This window comes from Sinocyclocheilus anshuiensis, unplaced genomic scaffold (assembly GCF_001515605.1).
Source record: "Sinocyclocheilus anshuiensis isolate Anshui unplaced genomic scaffold, SAMN03320099.WGS_v1.1 scaffold714, whole genome shotgun sequence".
In the NCBI taxonomy this organism is placed as follows: Eukaryota; Metazoa; Chordata; class Actinopteri; order Cypriniformes; family Cyprinidae; genus Sinocyclocheilus; species Sinocyclocheilus anshuiensis.
In genome coordinates, this window is record NW_015546068.1 from 149,875 (window position 1) to 169,649 (window position 19,775).

The 19,775-nt window shown below is 40.1% G+C and overlaps 1 protein-coding gene across 1 annotated transcript in view; it reads left to right on the top strand.

Moving 5' to 3' along the window:
- The window catches only part of LOC107699646 (uncharacterized), a 47,708-nt gene extending 28,615 nt beyond the window's left edge, over positions 1 to 19,093 (top strand). The window contains exons 4-22 of the mRNA XM_016500966.1: positions 5,823 to 5,969; positions 7,838 to 7,989; positions 8,372 to 8,489; positions 9,234 to 9,375; positions 9,536 to 9,681; positions 9,843 to 9,985; positions 10,069 to 10,209; positions 10,372 to 10,488; positions 10,643 to 10,793; positions 10,902 to 11,013; positions 11,194 to 11,369; positions 11,806 to 12,044; positions 12,151 to 12,235; positions 12,469 to 12,639; positions 13,908 to 13,944; positions 14,095 to 17,541; positions 17,687 to 17,862; positions 18,023 to 18,226; positions 18,532 to 19,093. Of these exons, the coding sequence (XP_016356452.1) occupies positions 5,823 to 5,969; positions 7,838 to 7,989; positions 8,372 to 8,489; positions 9,234 to 9,375; positions 9,536 to 9,681; positions 9,843 to 9,985; positions 10,069 to 10,209; positions 10,372 to 10,488; positions 10,643 to 10,793; positions 10,902 to 11,013; positions 11,194 to 11,369; positions 11,806 to 12,044; positions 12,151 to 12,235; positions 12,469 to 12,639; positions 13,908 to 13,944; positions 14,095 to 17,541; positions 17,687 to 17,862; positions 18,023 to 18,213 (5,891 nt within the window). The 3' untranslated portion in view covers positions 18,214 to 18,226; positions 18,532 to 19,093. The remainder of the gene's footprint in view (positions 1 to 5,822; positions 5,970 to 7,837; positions 7,990 to 8,371; positions 8,490 to 9,233; positions 9,376 to 9,535; positions 9,682 to 9,842; positions 9,986 to 10,068; positions 10,210 to 10,371; positions 10,489 to 10,642; positions 10,794 to 10,901; positions 11,014 to 11,193; positions 11,370 to 11,805; positions 12,045 to 12,150; positions 12,236 to 12,468; positions 12,640 to 13,907; positions 13,945 to 14,094; positions 17,542 to 17,686; positions 17,863 to 18,022; positions 18,227 to 18,531) is intronic.
- Positions 19,094 to 19,775: the final 682 nt, after the last annotated feature.

The window sequence follows — 19,775 nt, forward strand, 5'->3', positions numbered from 1 at the left end:
GATGAAAAAGAACCAGTTTGAGTCAGAGAATTTTGGTGAATGGAAAAGTCAAGGCCGAAGCCTGGCACGTACTTAAGGATGTCCTGGAGCATTGTCTCTCACATCTTCTCAGAATTCAAACAAACCACTGACTCTGGGCGGGTCACATGGTGTGAGGCCTTTAAGGTCGGAGAAGATTCCCGCCTCTCAAGATGGGCTTGTCCAATGAGAAAGGCCTGTATCCCAAGTGGGAGTTTTGAGATACTGGGGAGTTTTTATGACCCTTTGTGTGAGGGCATGGTAATTTGCATATGGAACTTGAATCGAAATTACTAAAGATTCTCAGGACACTAATGTATTGCCTATGTACCAACATATAATATACACTCTCGTTTAGATCATCAGAAGACTAATTCATAGATACTAAACATGGTAGGGTTACATATATGTAGGATGACAGGAATGAGTGTTTCCATCACAAGCCTGCATAAAACAGTATAAAATCTCAAAGACAACATACACGATGACCTGAAGGCTATGTGTGTTCATTCAAAGAAAGGTTTTCCTATGGATTAATTAGTAGAAAAGTCAATTTCTACTGTGCATTGTGCCTCTTGCTATGGAACATGCAGTGATTTTCCCTACTCACATTCCATCAGGTCGTAAATGGCTCTGGTCTTAGCAAAGGTGTCGGGGTTGCCATGGTAACCAGTGGCCTGTGGTCATTCGCAGACATCCTGGCGCCCAGTCTATTGGGTGAGGGGTCTGTGACGACTTGTTAATCTAATGAATAACTGATTTGTTAAATCAAATGAAAAATTGTGTTTTTTGATTGGGCCAGACGCTACACAGGACAGTATGTCAGTAAGATCTGTCAGCAAAGAGTAAAGGCCTGGTTGGATGTTGAGCAATAAAAACATTTAAAATCATGCAGGACAGGAAAAGAAAAGTATGAGAAATATTATTTTATTTTATTTAGTTTAGTTTAGTTTTTAGAATTTAGCTTTATAGTTTTATAGTTTTTAGCTAGTTATGTTATAACTACACAATGTTATGTAGTGGAAATGCCTTTATTTAGTTTTTTTTATTTGTTAGTTTTTTTTACATATATATTTGTTTTGTTTTTTGCAAAGCAACGTTTAGCTTTATGGTTTTTAGCAAAAATTTGTTTAGTTTTTCTATTTTATTTTATTGTGCAAAGCAATGTTTAGCTTTATAGTTTTTAGCAAAATTTAGCTTTATAGTTTTTAGCTAATATTATTTTAGCTTTTCTTATTGTCCTGGACCCCGCATGTCTGGAATCCGCAGACTCTGATTGGTCGCCGGGGTCCTGCTGACCGACCATCATGTCAGTATTGACCCGTGCGCAATGATGGACGTGTCTGGAGGAAAATCATTGGAGGTTTGGAGGTTGGAGGGGGTCAAGGGTCACCGAGCGCACATTGGCTGTTGAGGGTTCATCATTGATCCAGAAGGACCTTCTTTGGAATTCATGTTATGCACTTGCGACAGTAATTCAATTTTTGTTCATCAATAACTCGCCCTGTGGGATCATTAAGAGCCCATTCCTGTAGAGATGTCTAATATTTGTCAAAATAATCAAGAGGTGACATCATGACAGTGAGTCTAATTGCATTAGATGTTGTGCACTTATTATTTCAGTCACGTATTTTGTATTTTTAAAGGCCTGTGGGTACAAAGCAACGCAGCATTTCACATTTAAACCCAAACAGACCCGCATCTGTCACTCACAGTCATTGTCTCAGTTCAAATAAAAACACTTTTTTTTCTCTCTCTCTGTAATTCACTCTCACCCGTTTCTCGACCCTTTCATCCACTTAAATCAAAACACGCTTTTTCCCCTCCAACCCCACGTGTAATTTTTCAAAATCACCAGCACAAACGTTTCCCCGTGACCCGCCCCTCCCTCCTTTACCCCATTGGGTTTCTACAGCAACTGAATTCAAATCCAAACTCCCACCCCAAGGTTCCATCGCTATGGAAACCTGAGAGAATTAAGGGGGGGTGGGGGCAGTTCCATTCTGTTCTCATTGATGGGCAAACATTCCGTGGCCGGAAAGAGCTCAGTGTCCAATAACCATGAGTGTTGATAACCACACAGTCACAGTGTGTGTGCATATAAATTTGTTCAATGTTTAATTGACTGTATGCATGTCCATTTAGTGCTTCTCTATGCCCTAAAGCATCAGCCAAAGCAACTGGACATTGCAGGAATAGAAAGGAGAGAGACAGCAGCATATATTTGTGGAAGATCCACCACACCTGGCCTGTTTTAGCCTCTCTTCTGCTTTAATAAGCACCCTCCCCCTCTGACCCTGGATGAGAGGAACCTTTTAATGACAGTAAACACACACCGGCTGCCGCTCTCTGTGAAAAGGACGCTTCTGAAGGATGAGATCAGACAATTATTATCTATGCAAAATCACTTCCACAGCAGCAGCTCTGAGATTAGACCGGGCTTAATTGTTACTCATAGTTAGTTGTTTATATTGTGTGGCGGGTTTGAAAAATAACCCCTCGGGCTGTGAATTTTGCTTGATTGATTGTTATTCGGTTCCTGTTCAATGAAGCCATCACCTGCTGAGGAAATGACCCTATGTTTAGCAGTCAGGATTGCTTTTGTTGTTGCTCAGAGGTTGCTCTTTTTGGACTTAATGGAGTCACGGTTACACTTCTGTTCAAAAGAAATGTACACTTTTATTCAGCAATAATGCATTAAATTGATCAAAAGTGACAGTAAAGACATTTATAACGTTACAAAATATTTCTATTTCAAATAAATTCTGTTCTTTTGAACGGCCTGTTCCTGAAAAGCAGGAACAAACCGAAATATGAAGCAGCACAACTGTTTGCAACATTGATAATAATCAGAAATGTTTCTCGAGCAGCAAATCAGCATATTAGAATGATTTCTGAAAGATCATGTGACACTGAAGACTGGAGTAATGATGCTGAAAATTCAGCTTTGATCACAGCAATAAATTACAATTTAACATATATTCAAACAGAAAGCATTTATTTTAAATTGTAATATTTCACTGTTACTATTTTTGTTGGATTTTTAATAAAAATAAATGCAGCCTTTGTGAGAATAAGAAACTTAAAAATATTAAAAACAGTTTACACAGAAATATTAAGCAGCATGGCTGTTTTCAAATTTGATAATAAGAATTTTTTTCTTGAGCAGCAAATCACAATATTAAAATCAGCATATTAATTGCTGCTGAGAATTCAGCTTTGCATCACAAGAATAAATTACATTTTAAAATATATTTAAATTGAAAACAGTTATTTTAAATTCTAATATTCACTGTTTATTTTGTAATTTTGATTAAGTAAATGCAGCCTTGGTGAGCAGAAGAGACTTCTTTGTCTCAGATGTTTCTCCTAAAATTAATTCTATTTGTGTATTTTTATTTCGTTTTTTGTGTCTATTTGATTACTTATTTTGTTTTAGGTACATAGTTATCCAACAGTAACAGCTATAAAAGCGAATATGGATAGCAGCTCAGATCATTTGATAAGAATTGTTTGAGTTCATAATGAGATCTCTGACTTTTGATTGCAGACTTTGGCCGTTGAATCCCAGTATTGTCTGGAAACAACTGAGATATCAAAATAGATCTCATTTGTGGTTTTTCTCTCCTATAGGCACTCTAGATGTGATGAATAGGCCTGCCAAGCAAAGAATAATGCAGCATATTTTATAAAAGATAAAGGATAGGACATGTTAGGACAGGCCTTCAGTTCTTCAGTCTGGATTTAACTTTAAAGTACTGTTGTGTCCCACATATGATCAGAATTGGATGATTCTTACTGTTCAAAGAGTGGATTGTTGTTGACCGAGCAACAGATATTAACCAGATTTTTACTCAATCTAAAGGATTTTGCGGAATCATTCTTGTTATAAGCACAAATGGTGCGAGAAGAGTTACACACTGAAGTTCAGTGCATAAATTTAGGGGTTGTGATGCTTGACCGAAGTCTGGAGGTGTAAATCTAACGCTGACACACCTGCACACATCACTGGAGGGTTCAGCGGGATGTCAGACTCCAGGTGTGTTTGTATTATAATTCCTCAGCTGTAGCCATTTCGCATTAAATTGTCACAGTATGATTTTCGGGAACTTGGCTTACTTTAAAACTTTAACCACTGCTTCCAGCAAAGCGGAAACACACTCACAGCCGGCATCCACTGCGTTATCAGTGTGTCATCATTTACAACCCTGGAATTCAGAAAAAAAGCAGAATGAAAGTAGAGGGAGAAGTCGAGGTTGAAAAACCAGATTCCAGTAACCAGACAACACACATATCATGTTTCAAAAAGTTTCTAGTAGTAGATTAAACTGTTTCTAGTGCTTTGAAACTGATTTGTGTGTCTGTTTGCTCCATTCATATCATACTTCAATAACCATTGTGGGATTGTTTTTGTTTTGAGTCTGTGGATATGTGGAAAACAGCTGACCATGTTACATCATGCAGAGAGATGTTCAGTTCCCTTTCAGTCAGTCACGTTCGACGTTACGTCAGTCGTGACTGACGAAATGGGATCTCGCCCGAGAGCCCAATCACCTTCGAGTGTTAACTAAACAAGCCAATGACAGTTGGCGTGCGTGTTTCGCCACGTGCACCCCGCCCCGCAGCACGGGAGGGAACGAGGGTTACACAAGTAACCTAGACGATTTGCGTGCAGCTGATATTTTCTTGTCTCTATGATTTAGTTGTGCATTGCATTAATTAATTATATTGCATGAATATAACTGGTACTTTATGTAAAATAGTGATCAAGCATATAAATTTTACTTGGTGGACAAAAAAAGTGGTGAATTGTTTTATTTATTTTTTTGAGGCCATAGCAATGTTCTCTTAATAACTTTCAATTCCAGACACTCATCTGTATTAAAGGGGTCATATGATGTTGCTAAAAAGGACATTATTTTGTGTATTTGGTGTAATGCAATGTGTTTATGCGGTTTAAGGCTAAAAAACACATTATTTTCCATCTACTGTACATCATTGTTTCTCCTCTATGCCCCGCCAAAGCTCATCATTCTGAAAAGTGAGGTGTACGCTGATTGGCCAGCTATCCAGTGGTTGTGATTGTGATTGGCCGAATACCTCAAGCGCGTGACGGAAATTTTATGCCCCTTGCCATACTGTGATGCCATGTCCCGGCCGGAGCGATGAGACGAAACCAATAAAACCCATTATAAACGAGGCATTTGTTGCCTCCAGTGGACACATAATTACTGATTATAATGACTTACACTGTCTTTTTACGCATTGCGTTGCGTATCGGGCTTCGTAAACGTAAAACCATGTCTGCATTTGTGATCGGAAAAACGACAAACAACAAGCGCTACTCTACACTGCTCAAAACTCGCGTTTGAATCATCAGTGGCAAATTCTTTTAATATGACACTCCAAAGAGAAAGGAAAAATTAAAATCGCACCATATCGCATCAAAATTCAGTGTTAATATATTAAATTCCTCATTGGCTTGTGAAGTAACAGGGCTGTAATAATCTCATTTGGATTTGCATTGGTGGTTTCAGTTATGCATGTGGTTTTTGGAATACAAAGGGCAGCAGTTTTACATTTACGTTTTATGCATTTGGCAGATACTTTTATACCAAAAACAAAACATACATTGCATTTAAGGTACACATTTTTATTAAGTTCACACATTCCCTGGGAATCAAAACCCATGAGTTGCTAGCGTTTGCTCTAATGTTTGAGCTGCAGTTTTGTGTGCTTTCTTATCTTTATCTCATTTCTCAAAGTACTTATGAATAATTGCTTGTCTCTGATTTTCGGGGCAGGTCGTGTGTCCTTGAGCCACGGCGCGTCTCTTCTGGTGGATAAGTTGACTCTGGAGGATGAGGGCTGGTTTGAGTGTCGGATTCTCCTGCTGGATAGAACTACAGATGAGTTTCAGAATGGCACCTGGAACTTCCTGTCCATCTCAGGTGGGATAAGAAATGCTTTGAGGTTAATGTTTTTTTTATCCAGTTGTTTAAGGTGTGTGTATAATGGCTTTGCATGTCAAAACTATTAGTTTCATAACGTTTTACTGTTTACAGTCAAGTGTTTCATAAGATGCTTTTACACTGATTGCCAATTTGAGTTTTTTTGGTTTGTGTTACTTTTCATCAAGTTCCAAATATAATTTTAATTCCCTGTATTATGCAAAATTGGGAATTCCAAATGATTGTTTACTATATAAACCATTTTTTGTTAAATTACCTGCAACATTAATTGTACTGTGATATTTTACTTCATAAAGATTAGTTATTGTTAGCTAAAGCTAGAACTAAAACTTAAACCATAAATATGTTACTTGAAATCAAATAAATGTTAACCGAAATAAAATAACATATAAAAAAAATTTAACTTATTTTATTTCAGCTAGTATATTTCTCATTTTCATTTTGTTTAACTTGACGTACTTAACTAAAACTGAAATAAATATTAATAAAAACAATATAGACTTAAAAAAAAACGAATAAAAATGACAAAACGCATAACACAATTACTAAAACTAACTAAAATTAACATGAAAGCAAAAAATATAAAAAATAAAATCTAATTCAAAATATTAAAGGGGTCCTATTATGCTCTTTTACAAAGTCTTGATTTTGTTTTGGTGGTGTACTAGAACGTAATAGTATCTTGAAAAATTTATCTTGTGACAATTAGGTTCCATAGAAAGGGAACATGCATTTGTTTAAGAGAATGTATATTTTATGACGGTGCTCTTATGTTTCATGTTCATGCTACCGGCATCATAAAGCATTGTGTTACTCCTACAAAAAGGATTCAACTTTTGATTAAAGCAGCATCTGGAGCTCATGTGAAAGCTTTGTTGCAGTGAATAAGTGAGAATTGCGTAATCCTGTCTCATTTTTCATGACACTTACGTCAGTGTTTGATGCAGATGATGTTTTGTTCTGATATCAACAGAACGCATGCAATAGGCTTTAAAAATCTGCCTCTCTCCATCCATTCACCCACAACTAATCGTAGCATTTTTTTTTTACTTTTTCCACCTAAATCTACACACACACTCTTCTTCAGCACTGGTGTGTGAATTCCGTGAAGGGCTCAGACTGGCTTTTAGCATCTGATCGTCTTTCTGTAGCATGTGTGAGCGATCAGAATGAATACAGAGGACAGAAACTCACGCTCACAGTCCAAATCTCTCCAGTGCGGCCTGCTTTCACCCATTATATGCACAGTGTCAGCTTACAGCGGTTTTGAAAGCTGTCATTGTTTACGATTGTGCTGGAAAACTTGTCTTTGTGTTGACAGTGTTATGGGGAAATATGATTTTTTTTTTTCCTTCTCGTGTTTAGAGATTTTTCATCACTTGCAAATCACTTAATAGCATGTTACTCTTTGAGAAAGTTAAAGAACACATGCTCTACTCAGTGTAACGCAATGATTTTAGATAATTAAGTGCTGCATTTTATTGTATACTGGTGACTGGTTCTTATCAGTCTAATTAGTGTGATATTAGAATTGTCTGCCAGATTACACATTTATTTATTTATTCATTCATTCATTATTTGTTTTTGGTTTGTTTTAATATTGTTTTTAATATCACACATTTATTTTATTTATTTATTTTATTTTTTTTAATAATATTTAGTTTAATTATTTTATTTTATTTATGTATATATTTATTTCTGTATTGTTTTTAGTTCATTTTAATATTTTTTTAATATCACACATTTATTTTATGTTATTTATTTATTATTTTATTTCATTTTATTTTGCTATGCTCTGCTTTGCTTTTTGATGAACATGGATTTGATGGTTTTTATGTCTGTTGTAGCTCCTCCGATATTCATAAAGACTCCTCCTGCCTTTCTGGAAGTCATGTTGGGTGAATCTCTCACCCTCCACTGTGATGCTCATGGAAACCCCAAACCCACCATCATCTGGAGAAAAGATGGTAGTGATGCTGAAAAACAAGAAGCAATTCAGGTACACAGAGCTTGTTAGTTGATTGGTCATTAATAAAGATCATTGAAAGTCAACATGAATTCAAAATCGACCCTGTTTGCTTTCTTTATACATGTTTTTAGTCTTATTGTGAGTGATTCATGAATCCCTCCCCCTCCAACTAGCTATCTCCATTTTGATATATAACAAGCTTTTCATTGTGCAGTTATTTATAAAATCAAATCTAGATTTTTTTTTCCACATAGATTATCCTGTTTTACTCAGAAATACATTGGATTACAGAAGCATGATTACTTGTAAATCCTGTTTCATGCTGACTTGAGTGTAGAGTTCACTTTGGGCTGTTCACATTTTCCTCATTCCTCCTCCCGTTTACCACCTAAACATTAATTTTCCCCAACAGGTACTCAATGAAACCTTGTCTTTAAGCAAGGTTACCAGGGAAACGACAGGAATATACAAGTGTCACGTATCCAACTCAGAAGGGAACCTTACCCATATCACCCAGCTGCAGGTCAAAGGTCAGTTACACACCACGTCTTGTCCACGTGGGCGAGGAAACTCAGCAGTAAATAGAAATAGGCTTGCAGGGTATTAAGCATTTAAGCAGCATTGGGTCTGAGAACACTGGCATCTTTGGTGGAGTTGGATTTGTGTGCAAATTGAATAACCTTAATCTTGACTTCATATCGTTTGCAACTGGCTTGGTTCACATTGAGAACTGTTGCAGCTTCCAGTCAGATCTGAAAGTCAGAACTTCCTACTGTGCAACAGTCACTTTAAGTCAGAGCATTTCGCTGTAAATGTGTGTATGATGTGCACTGAGAAAGATGTGCACTTTAAGAAAATAAAATGCATTAATGATTGTAAATTCCATGATTGTGTGTTGATAAAGAACAGTGTTTTCTGTTGATAATCGCACAACTGCAAAGTGGATGCTAGCATTGCCATTTTGTTTCTTCATCTGTCATCTTCTGAACATTGAGCAACAGAATGCGGTATATGGTTGAAGTCCACAAAAAAGAAATATCTCACATATGTCTTGTACACAGCATAAGAATTTAGAGCAACTAACTATTCTGGCAAACTGTAGTGTGATTCAATGAGCAAACATTGCCCTCTTTTGGTGGTAGTGCTTTAGCACAATGCATATTGGTACTTAAGCCTAAATCTCACCTCCTCGGATCTGAATGCCCGTCAAAGCTGATTACATGCATGCTTTTACACATTCTGTCTCACATGCATGCTCCTTTGCTTTCAACCAGGTCCTCCAATTATCATCATTCCCCCTGAGGACACCACCATGAACATGTCCCAGGATGCAATTCTGCAATGCCAAGCAGAAGCATATCCTTCTAACTTCACGTATGAGTGGTGGAAACAAGGACAAAATGTGTATCACATCAAGTAAGTGACCAGAATACTAACTTGAAATGTATAACAATATCATGAGGCTCACTGGAATACTTGATTCTGATTGGTCAACCGCGGTGTCCAGTGAATTAACTGTCTGGTATTTTTGCAATTTCTGTTTGCCCCTCAGTTGGATGCATATTTGTGTTTACAGAATTCTGAAATCACGGGTGAAAATACTAGTGGATGGGACCCTCCTCATTTCGGGTCTTATCCCTGAGGACTCTGGGAATTATACTTGCACACCCACCAATGGTCTAATGACTCCGCCCTCTGCGTCTGCCTACCTCAAAGTTAAACGTGAGTGCTTTGCAATTTGTTGGTTCTGGATTCTTTATATGTTTTAAATATTCAAATCTTGCTTCATGTAAACTAGGTAAAAAGAGCTAGAGAAGTTTAAAGGTTCAAATTTAATTGGTTAACAATACAAATGATAGATTAAAAACCTGATTCTCTTAAAGATCCAGCACGAGTGGTACGGATGCCCCGTGAGACTTATCTGCCCGCGGGAAAGGGGGGAAAGATCATATGCCCAGTTCAAGCCGAGCCCCCTATGCTGTATGTGAATTGGACCAAAGATGGAGCATCCTTGGACTTGGAGCAGGTACATTATGAATGTTTACATTATCAAACATCTCATTGTGACCTATATAAGATCATTTTATATACTACTTCTTGATTGGTTAGTATCCAGGATGGATGGTCAACTCTGAGGGTTCAGTGTTCATAACAGCAGCCAATGATGATGCAGTGGGCATGTACACCTGTACAGCCTATAACAGTTACGGGACCATGGGCCAATCAGAACCTACCAAAGTTATCCTGAAGGTGAACACCATATATCTAAAATGGAAAATACTTTGTTAAATGTTTATATAGGTTGCCATTTACTTATAAATGTCACCACATATTGAAATGCATTATTAATGACTGCCCTGACACTGATTGCTGACACCATTTCTCTTGTTTGCAATCTGGTGATGTGTACAGGACCCCCCTTCATTCCGTGTCTCACCTCGTGCCGAGTACCTACAGGAAGTAGGCAGGGAGCTGGTGATACCCTGTCAGTCTCAGGGAGATCCCACCCCTAACATCACATGGAATAAGGTAAGGTTTCGGTTTGTTTCAGCTCAGTGATGTATGAAATGTGTGTATATCAACTAAAATAAAAAAAAGCACATACTGTATGTATTTACAGGCAGTGACTAAAAGCCTCGGATGCTGGTTCAGTCTCTTTTTGATTCTTTATCATCTACTCTAGGTTGGTCCTGCCCCTCGCTCTCCATTTACAGTCTTATCCAATGGCTCTTTGGTCATGCGTCCACTTAGTAAGGACCACCAGGGGGCGTGGGAATGTCTTGCCTCCAACCGTGTGGCCACTGTCATTGCTTCAACAACAATATTAGTGCTAGGTGAGAGGAACAGGGAATAGATGCCCGTTAATAAAAATAACCCTCATTTACCTGAAGAAAATCAAATGAGACCGAAATTAAATGTATTATCGGCTCTGTCTTCTTCAGGCACAAGTCCCCATGCTGTTACCTCCTTGTCTGTGGATCCAGGGTTTACTCAGGCCAATGTGTCCTGGGAGCCGGGCTTTGATGGAGGATACACACAGAAATTTACTGTTTGGTGAGTCACTTAAAATTGAATGCATCAGCAGCATTAGATTAATTGTATTGTACATTGTACCAAGGCCGTACCAGTGCCCCAGTACATTACTAAAAATGTATATACCAGTCTAAATGTGATGTCTTTTTACAATATCGATGGGACTGACTCAATTTAATATTTGATCTCTCTCTGTATCAGGGTAAAGCCTACTGTGAGAGGCAAGCATGAATGGGCATCAATCCCTGTGCCAACATCCAAAACCTCACTGCTGGTGACAGGTCTGCAAGCTGCCACTAGTTACCAGTTCAGCGTTCTTGCTCAAAACAAGTTGGGCTCTGGCCCCTTCAGTGAGATTGTCACCATCAGGACACTGGGTCAGCATTTGTTTGTACATCATTTACAAACTATGCACTTTATGAGGTCATCCATTAGCTCTACACATGCAGACATGAATCTTATGCATCAGGTTCCTCAGATCCAACCCAGGAGGGCCACTGCCCTCTTTAGCACAAACCCAGATCAAACTCACCGACATTTAATTTTGTAGCAACTCCCTTAAATGATTAGCTTGCTCAGTGTCTTCAGTTAGAGTTGGCGCTAAACTCTGCACAACAATGGCCCTCCAGGCCAGCACTTGAGGAACTCTGTTATACATGGTAATGCTTAGACTGTCTGTAGTTTCTTTTCAGATCTGTATTCTTATTTGATTCAAAACATTCCCTGGTGGGCTTTAACGTTATTCTAAACCTTTGGGCCAAGATGTATGATTTAGCATGCTGAGGTAAATCCTTGTGTTTTTTTACATTGCAGCACCTCCAACAGAAGCTCCCACTGTGGTAACCACCATTGCAATGTTGTCCCCTCCCACCTTGCTGTCAGCCAATCGTACATCACTGGGTGTGTTGCTGCAGTGGGTGCCACCTCTAGAAGAGTCTCCACCATTAACTTCGTTTGTACTTCAAGCAAAACGGGGAAAGGGGGAGTGGGTCACTATAGACAGAGAGATTGCTGTTAATGTGACTGAATTGATTGTACAGGGACTTGTGAAGGTAAAATGTGTGAAATATTGAGAATATTGCAGCTTGATGTTGAATGAACCTATTCTTTGCCATTCGTATTCACTTGATGGGTCATTTTCTCTTCATGTTTCCACAGGATTCAAACTATGAGCTGCGCCTTTTGTCTCGTAGAGACAAACAGGTCAGTGTGCCCAGTGACTCAGTTGTCATCTCTACTGAAGGTGAGACGAACTCGGAAATCTGTATTTTGTCGTAATATTGACATATCTCCGGCTTTTCTCAGGCCCCATGAAGCTTGGGAAAACTACTGATTTAATGAATATTGTGGAATTTTAATATGGTTTAATGAGAAATTGAAAGTTCAAGAAATCAGAAGTGTAATATTGGTATAAATGATTTGTGTTAATTGATTTATTATATTATTAATAGATAACATGTAATGTGTGACCTTAAGGTATGGAGATGTATCCATCAGCGCCTAGTCTCCTGGCCTTTGTTCCTGAGCCCCTGTTGGCTGGTGTGATTGGGGGCGTGTGTTTCCTGTTTGTTGCCATTATCCTCTCTCTGGTGACAGCTTGTGTTATGAATAGTAGAAGGAGACAACGGCGAAGGAAAAAGAGAGATGGTAAAAGCAGTGATAAAATTTACAGGGTCATTGTTATGGTATTGAAAATTATTTTTTTGTTCAACTGAAATTACACCACTACAAACACATTTTGAAGCTTTTTGCATGCTCAAAGTTATTTGGAGCTGCAGCATTCAGATACATGGATTGTGTAATTAACAGAGCCGATTCTCCCTATACGCAAAATACGCAAGCTGCGTAGGGCCCCCGAAACACTAGGGGGCCCCCTTGCTCTCAAAGATGATTTAATTTTAGTTTCGTTTTTGAATTTGGCCAGCGGTTATGAAAACCGCTTATGTAATTTCTTTTAATGCGGTGCGCCGTCCATGAATGATCATTTCTTTTAATGTGGTGCACTGTTGCCCTTTCTATGTAAAAATCAGTCAAATCATGTAACGCGAATGTCGTACAGTCTTGCTTGAGACAAAAAAAAGAAAGTGTGCCGAGCCGCGGAAGAGACACTGTTTCTCAAGTGCTTTCCGCGAGCGCGATTCGAGACGGAGTTAAACACGGACAAATGCGTTTCATTCATTCGTTCATAACCACTCACTCGACAGCCGTAGCGCCCCCAGAAGTCTAGGATCGGCACTGGTAATTAAACAAATGTTTATGTACAGTCAGCAATGATTTGACTCTAAAGTCCATTCCTTATCAATTTCTATGACATTCAATGCCTCAGAGACTGATACATGACATATTTGAATTCATGTATTTGTTCTCAGACGTCAGTGGTGTTGTTATCCATTGCATCTCTGTTTCTGTTGGAGCTGTTTTTGTTTTTGTCACTACATCTTATGACTCATTATCTAACGCGAATGTCGTACAGTCTTGCTTGAGACAAAAAAAATGAGTTGAAAGTGTGCCGAGCCGCGGAAGAGACACTGTTTCTCAAGTGGTTTCCGCGAGCGCGATTCGAGACGGAGTTAAACACGGACAAATGCGTTTCATTCTTTCGTTCATAACCACTCACTCGACAGCCGTAGCGCCCCCAGAAGTCTAGGATCGGCACTGGTAATTAAACAAATGTTTATGTACAGTCAGCAATGATTTGACTCTAAAGTCCATTCCTTATCAATTTCTATGACATTCAATGCCTCAGAGACTGATACATGACATATTTGAATTCATGTATTTGTTCTCAGACGTCAGTGGTGTTGTTATCCATTGCATCTCTGTTTCTGTTGGAGCTGTTTTTGTTTTTGTCACTACATCTTATGACTCATTATCTGTGGCATGATATGAACTTTACACCCTCCACACCATTTCAGATATCCCCTCTGCCATCCAGAAGAGTTCGTCTCCACAGTAAGTGTCCATCTTTGCAATGCATGTATCATTCCTATGCTTCTTCATCTTTGTCACTGTACTACAGTTGGCTTTTGAAACGGCAACCTGAAGGGATGAAGTCTTCCTGTCTTCCTTCCCTAAATGTTCTCTTGTGTTTTTTCTCCTCAGAGCTCACTCGCCTTCTGACAGTCCCGACAGTGTGCTGAAGTTAAAGCTGTGTCCTCCCTTAAACTTCTTCCCCAACTCATCCTCTTCCGATCGTTCAGACCGTTCCTCTTTTAATAAAGGCAGCCGCAGTGAGTACCAGGATCAGAGAAAACAGCTTCTGTCCTCATCCTCTCCACCTCCACACTACACCCAGTTTGAGAGCCACTTTGGGGGATCTCCATCACCCACATCTGCTATTGAGTCCATATCGAGAAGTCCTGATGGCCGCTTCGTTATCCAACCTGTCCTAGAAAACTCCACACCAACCCACATAAAAAAAAAAATCAAAAAGGAGCTCCCACAATCCCCTGATAGAGGCAGTGGTGGAGGGAGTAACAATGGGTCGTTTAAAGAGTCCAACCAATCAAATCCTGTAAGTTCAGAGAGGGATAAACCGAGAACGATGCCCTCAGCATTGACAGTGGACTCTCCAGATCCAGAAAGACCTCCTCACTCCCCTGGCAGGGTGAAGGCAATGGCCAGAAACTTCTCGCGTCACGGTTGTTTCTACTCTGATGATGAGCAGGGTTGCTCTGAGGCATTGTTGGAGAGGGCCAGCTTTTATTCTGACTGCAGTGAAAAGAGGGCAAGTGACTCACTAAAACAATACAGACGTGCTAGTCATGGGGAGAACATCTTTCCAAGCTTAACCAGGAGAGCTCAAGCTTTGGAGAGAGAGAGGCTGCTCCACCAAGCACATTATCAGCCCATCAATGGAGACAGCCAGCTGACAGAGCCCAGCACTATGATAACTCAACTGGATGGTGAAAGAGAGAGGGACAACTTAAGCAAATGTTTAAAGCTATTGAAGGAACGTGAGCAAATGGAGAGGGAGTTAGAAAACTACACGTCCAGCAGAAAGGCGCATGAGCGAGAACAGAGGCGGGCCAAGTCTGCAAGTCCTTTACGAAAATGGAAAGGTGTTGAGTCTGAAGACCCTATTTGGAAGCCCCAAGACATCCATTTACGGCAAAAAACTCGACCCAGCAGTCTTGCCCAGCGTGTATCGGACTATAGAAGGGGCTGTTATTTCGGCAACACCAGCAGTCCCATGGAGAGACTTCCCTCTTTATCTTCCACATACATCCAGTGGGACATAAGCCCTGTGACGTCCCCCACCAGCCAGGTGCCCGTGCAGAGCCTGTCTGAAGGGAACACACCTTGCTCACTCTACCCTCATACATGTCAACAAGGCATTGCCAGTGTAGAAGATTCAATGGCAGCAGTTGTTTCTCATTCACCAGCCACACAATATACCTCTATCTCACTTTTCTCTCCTACCAGGGACATACCCTCTCATAGTAGAACCAACCTCAGTGGGGCACGAGCTAGACACCTGGAGAGTCACTTGAAAGAGGAGCAGGAGTTGCCCAACAGTACTTTAGTTGAGGAAGGATGGTTGCAAGAAAGAAAAATTGAAAAAGAGGCTCCAGCATTTAGATCAACATCCCCTGCCCACTTGAGTCCTCAACCATCTGAGCTGCACCAAGTCATGGCAGGAGAAGATAGAGATACTGGTCCTAACCCACATTACTTTGATCCCAGGACTCAAAGTGTTACAGACGTGGAGGAAGTAAGGGCTGTTCAAAAAGACAGACTGAGTCGTAATCCATCAGGCTGCTCTACATTGCCCTACGATCATCAGAAAGTAGGAGCAAAGGGAAAAGTCATAGTGAGTGATAATTCCAGTTCCATATTGCCTTACAGCGAGCAAGAGAAAGAGGGTATCAGGGCTCGATCTAGAAAGAGTGACAAATGTGTCTTCAGTGAAAGCCCCAGTCGGATATCCCCCCTGACCCTGTTGGAAAATGAGGCAGAAAGTGATCAGTCAAATTTCTCAAGAATGTCAGAATCAATTCAATTTAAGCTTGCTCCCCAACCAGCCCGGATGTCCCCACTGCAGACAAGCACTATCCTGGAATACTTGAGTCTTCCGGGTTTCATTGAAATGAGTGTAGATGATCCTGTAGAAGTAACTGAGTCTTCGGAATCTGCTGAACCCACTGTCGAGGCAAAAACTGGGACACTGTTAAGAGATGAGCCTGACGTTGTACCCAAGAGTTGGGAAAAACATGGTCAGGACCACACTGAGACCAATATTAGTCAGCACAATGCGGCTGTTCATGAGCCTTGCACCCTGAACATACCTGTAGAACATGTTAAACTTGGAAGTATTCCAGTTTCTGAACCATGTTCACAATTAGAAACAAGAGATACTTGTAATAAATCAGGTACCTCAGACACAAGCAATAAAGATTTCTCACCATCTAAACAAAAGGAAAAGAGTTCTCAGCCTTTGCTTTCTCAGAGTTCATGGTCTCAAAAACAAGAATTTACTCAGCGTGGTCTGGCACAGACATTAATTAACACAGCTAAAAGCATGGCAGCAATAGTTTCCAAATGTCCAGACTCTACATCTGAACAATATCAAAGACCTCAGACTCAGGGTGACTGGACAAACATGATCTCCTCAAGGATCTATCAGGCTCCTGTGCCTTCCATGAAGAAATCAGTCAGCATTGGTCCCTGTAGGACCCTCTCTGGAGTCGGGCAACCACGTCCTTTCCTAAAAAAGTCCATTAGTTTAGGTTCTAGATGGGAACATTTTGAAAATCCAAGAACTTATGTCTCTGAGACCTGCTACAGAGATGAATTTCCCCAACCAGACATAAGGCTCAAATCATACAGTTTGGGTCGCACTCCTGCACGTTACTATCCCATGTCTGGTCCATCATGGCGAGGGACAGTGCCCTTTCAGCCTCCTACCAACTACAGTCTAGAGAGACGTCAGCATATTGAGAGAGCTGACATGCAACCCCCCTATCACATACCTGGTCCCTCAGCCCCAGATCCACCACAACACATGGAATCATCCCTGCCTTCCAGGAGGGAATCAGATCCACGTCGACAGGGAACAGTTTTTCCAGATTCCTCTAGGTGGCCTCTGTCTTATCAGGAAACACTCAGGTCAGTTCAGCATAAGAATGTCCCACAAGACCCCTCTCGACACTTTGGCCCTACCAGACCAGTGGCCAGGGTGGACTACCAGCATCCTGCAGAACCCAGAATGGGTCCGCCAAGGCCTTTCCTACCCAGAGGTTACAGCTGGCCCTCACCATATCATACATCCTTCCCCCGACGAGAGCAAGACTTTCCAAGACAGGTGGACAAAGGGATGGGTGCAGTTAGGGGCTTCACAGAGACAGAAGGCCGGGATATAAGAGGTGATGGGGGGAGAGCCAGTTACGCCAGCCAGAGCAGTGGAAGGGGTAGTGTGGGACCGTATGGACACGGGCACCTACGCCAGTCTCTCTCTATCACCCCAACCTTACTCAGCTCGCCAGAGACCACCGAGGAGAGTGAGATGCACAGGGCGGACAAAGACGTGAGAGAACAGAGGTCCAAAAGGTGAAGCTGACACACAAATGCATGAGGCAAGACCTCAGCAAAGACAGCTAGAACGGTTACCAATTTCTTATTTTGTTTTGTACAAATTTATATCACTGTCATTTTGTACATCTCACTGTGTATTGTTGCATATGTGTGCGTCTAGAAGAAATACCTCTGTAGATGAGAGTTACGAGTGGGATGCTGTGGAATGCTCTGTGGATCCCGACATCCTGGAGGCCATGAAGATGGAGCGGCCCCATGCAGGTTTTGGGCGAGGCAGGGAGTTCAGGCAAGATCGCCCCCGCTCCACTACTGGCCTCCAGGACTTCCAGAGTAAACGTAAGAACTTCATCCTTCAGCTCTTTGAGCATGTTTGGTCATTCCCCACACCAAATGTAATGCCAAATGAAGTTTCCCTTGAACTGAACCAGTTTAACTTTACCCATCCTGCTCAATTTATCTTCCTCATCCTCCTCCTGCTCCTTTCCTCTCCTCTCAGGCCTGTACTCCGTAAGCCCTCCCATAGTATCCCAGCCTCCTCAGCACCGGTACAGTCGTTCCCTTAGTGAGGCCCGCTTCAATGCCCTGAGACAGGAGTTCCAGGAGTACCGCAGGGCCCAGCAATCCTGCTCCCAAGACTCCTGCATCCCCCCTGACCCAGACTCTGACTCCAGCTCCGCACTTCTTTGAGAACCTTACCTTGGTCCGTTACCTCCCTTTAATTCCTTTGATCTATAATATCATATTGATCTTTAACTTGTTTTAACTCAGGCTATCTGCATAATACTTTACTTTGTAGGCACAAATGTGCGTGTCACTATATATATAACATATAAGATTCTGAAAGTGATATATTCACATATGGCTTAAAGAACAGGAATTTTTGTGTTAGCAGACATTTATAAAATGCCTTACTTATTCCCATGTTAAATTCAATGCAAACCCAAGGTTTTATTTGGTTTATCTCTTGTAGGTAACTAACTACAATCCCTGTGTTTATATTTCCAGAGCATCCCAAGTAAGAAGAAATTAGTTTTAAGTACAAACCTAACAAATCCTGAGAAAGCAAAGGATCCAGACTTGAATATCCTTGACGTATATACATCCTGAAGCCGAATAAAGAGCATTGCCATGATGCTGTAAAGGTGCATTCAGTTCCTACTGGTTTTTCTAAACTTGAAAAATGTATAGTATATGGAATGTAGCTTTTGTATCTCTGTCTTTCGTTGACTTTGTATTTATCTGTTGTCGTCAATCCCAGATTGCACTTCTATCTGTCTAGCCTAAAAGATAAGGATACAGAAGTACAGTTTTAACAGAAAAGAAAAAAAAACTAATTAGAAGTATCATACAGTTTTGATACAGATTTTGTATCTGAAATTAATATCCATTGTGGATAATGGACATGCTGGAAATATAACTGTACTTCCAAAGGGTTTTATTACATTCTCCAATCCGCAGAACCAAAACAACAGTATAACATAAAGTCTGCTTTGACAATCAGATACTGCAGCCAAGAAAACATATATTTTAAGCAACTGAAATATATAATGTTGTTGTATTTTACATATACATGAGTGCATGTATATCTGAGTATAATGTTGCTGTTGCATATTTGTTTACCATGTGTATATTTGAGCTCCATTCTTGTGTATATTTCACCTTATCTTAAAAAAGAGTTCATCTTAAACCCTTTGTCATTTTCATTTTGGTCAAGTCCCAAATTCTGTTATAATTTAAATCAAAAATTCAGTGCCAATATTGAGTTAAGAAGCTTAGGCTCCTTAATACTCAGTCAGACTCTCCTCACAATTTATTTGTACTCTTTACTTTTGTAACTAACTTCCCCAAAGACAAACATATTTGCAGCCAGTTCTCTTCTATTATTCTTCTATATCTGTTTCACTTTAATACAAAGAACTCCGCTGAATGACGTTGAAATGGATATTTAAAATGGCTGAATCAAAAACATAGATGCTTATGGATCTTGAAATCCATCTCAGGCTCTTTGTCAGTCTGTGCTTAGTGTTGTAAATATTTTTACTTCTCTTTTTTCATTTTGTACAACTGTTCATGAATGTTTTGAGAAAACCTGAAACTGCCTTATATTTAAGATGCTGCTGTACATTTTTGTAATACATTTAAAGGTTTCTTGACATTTTTGAAAACGAGTTTAAAGTTTTGTTTTAAAAAAAAGTGTTTTATATCTTCTTATATATATATATATATATATTTTTTTTTTTTTTTTTTTT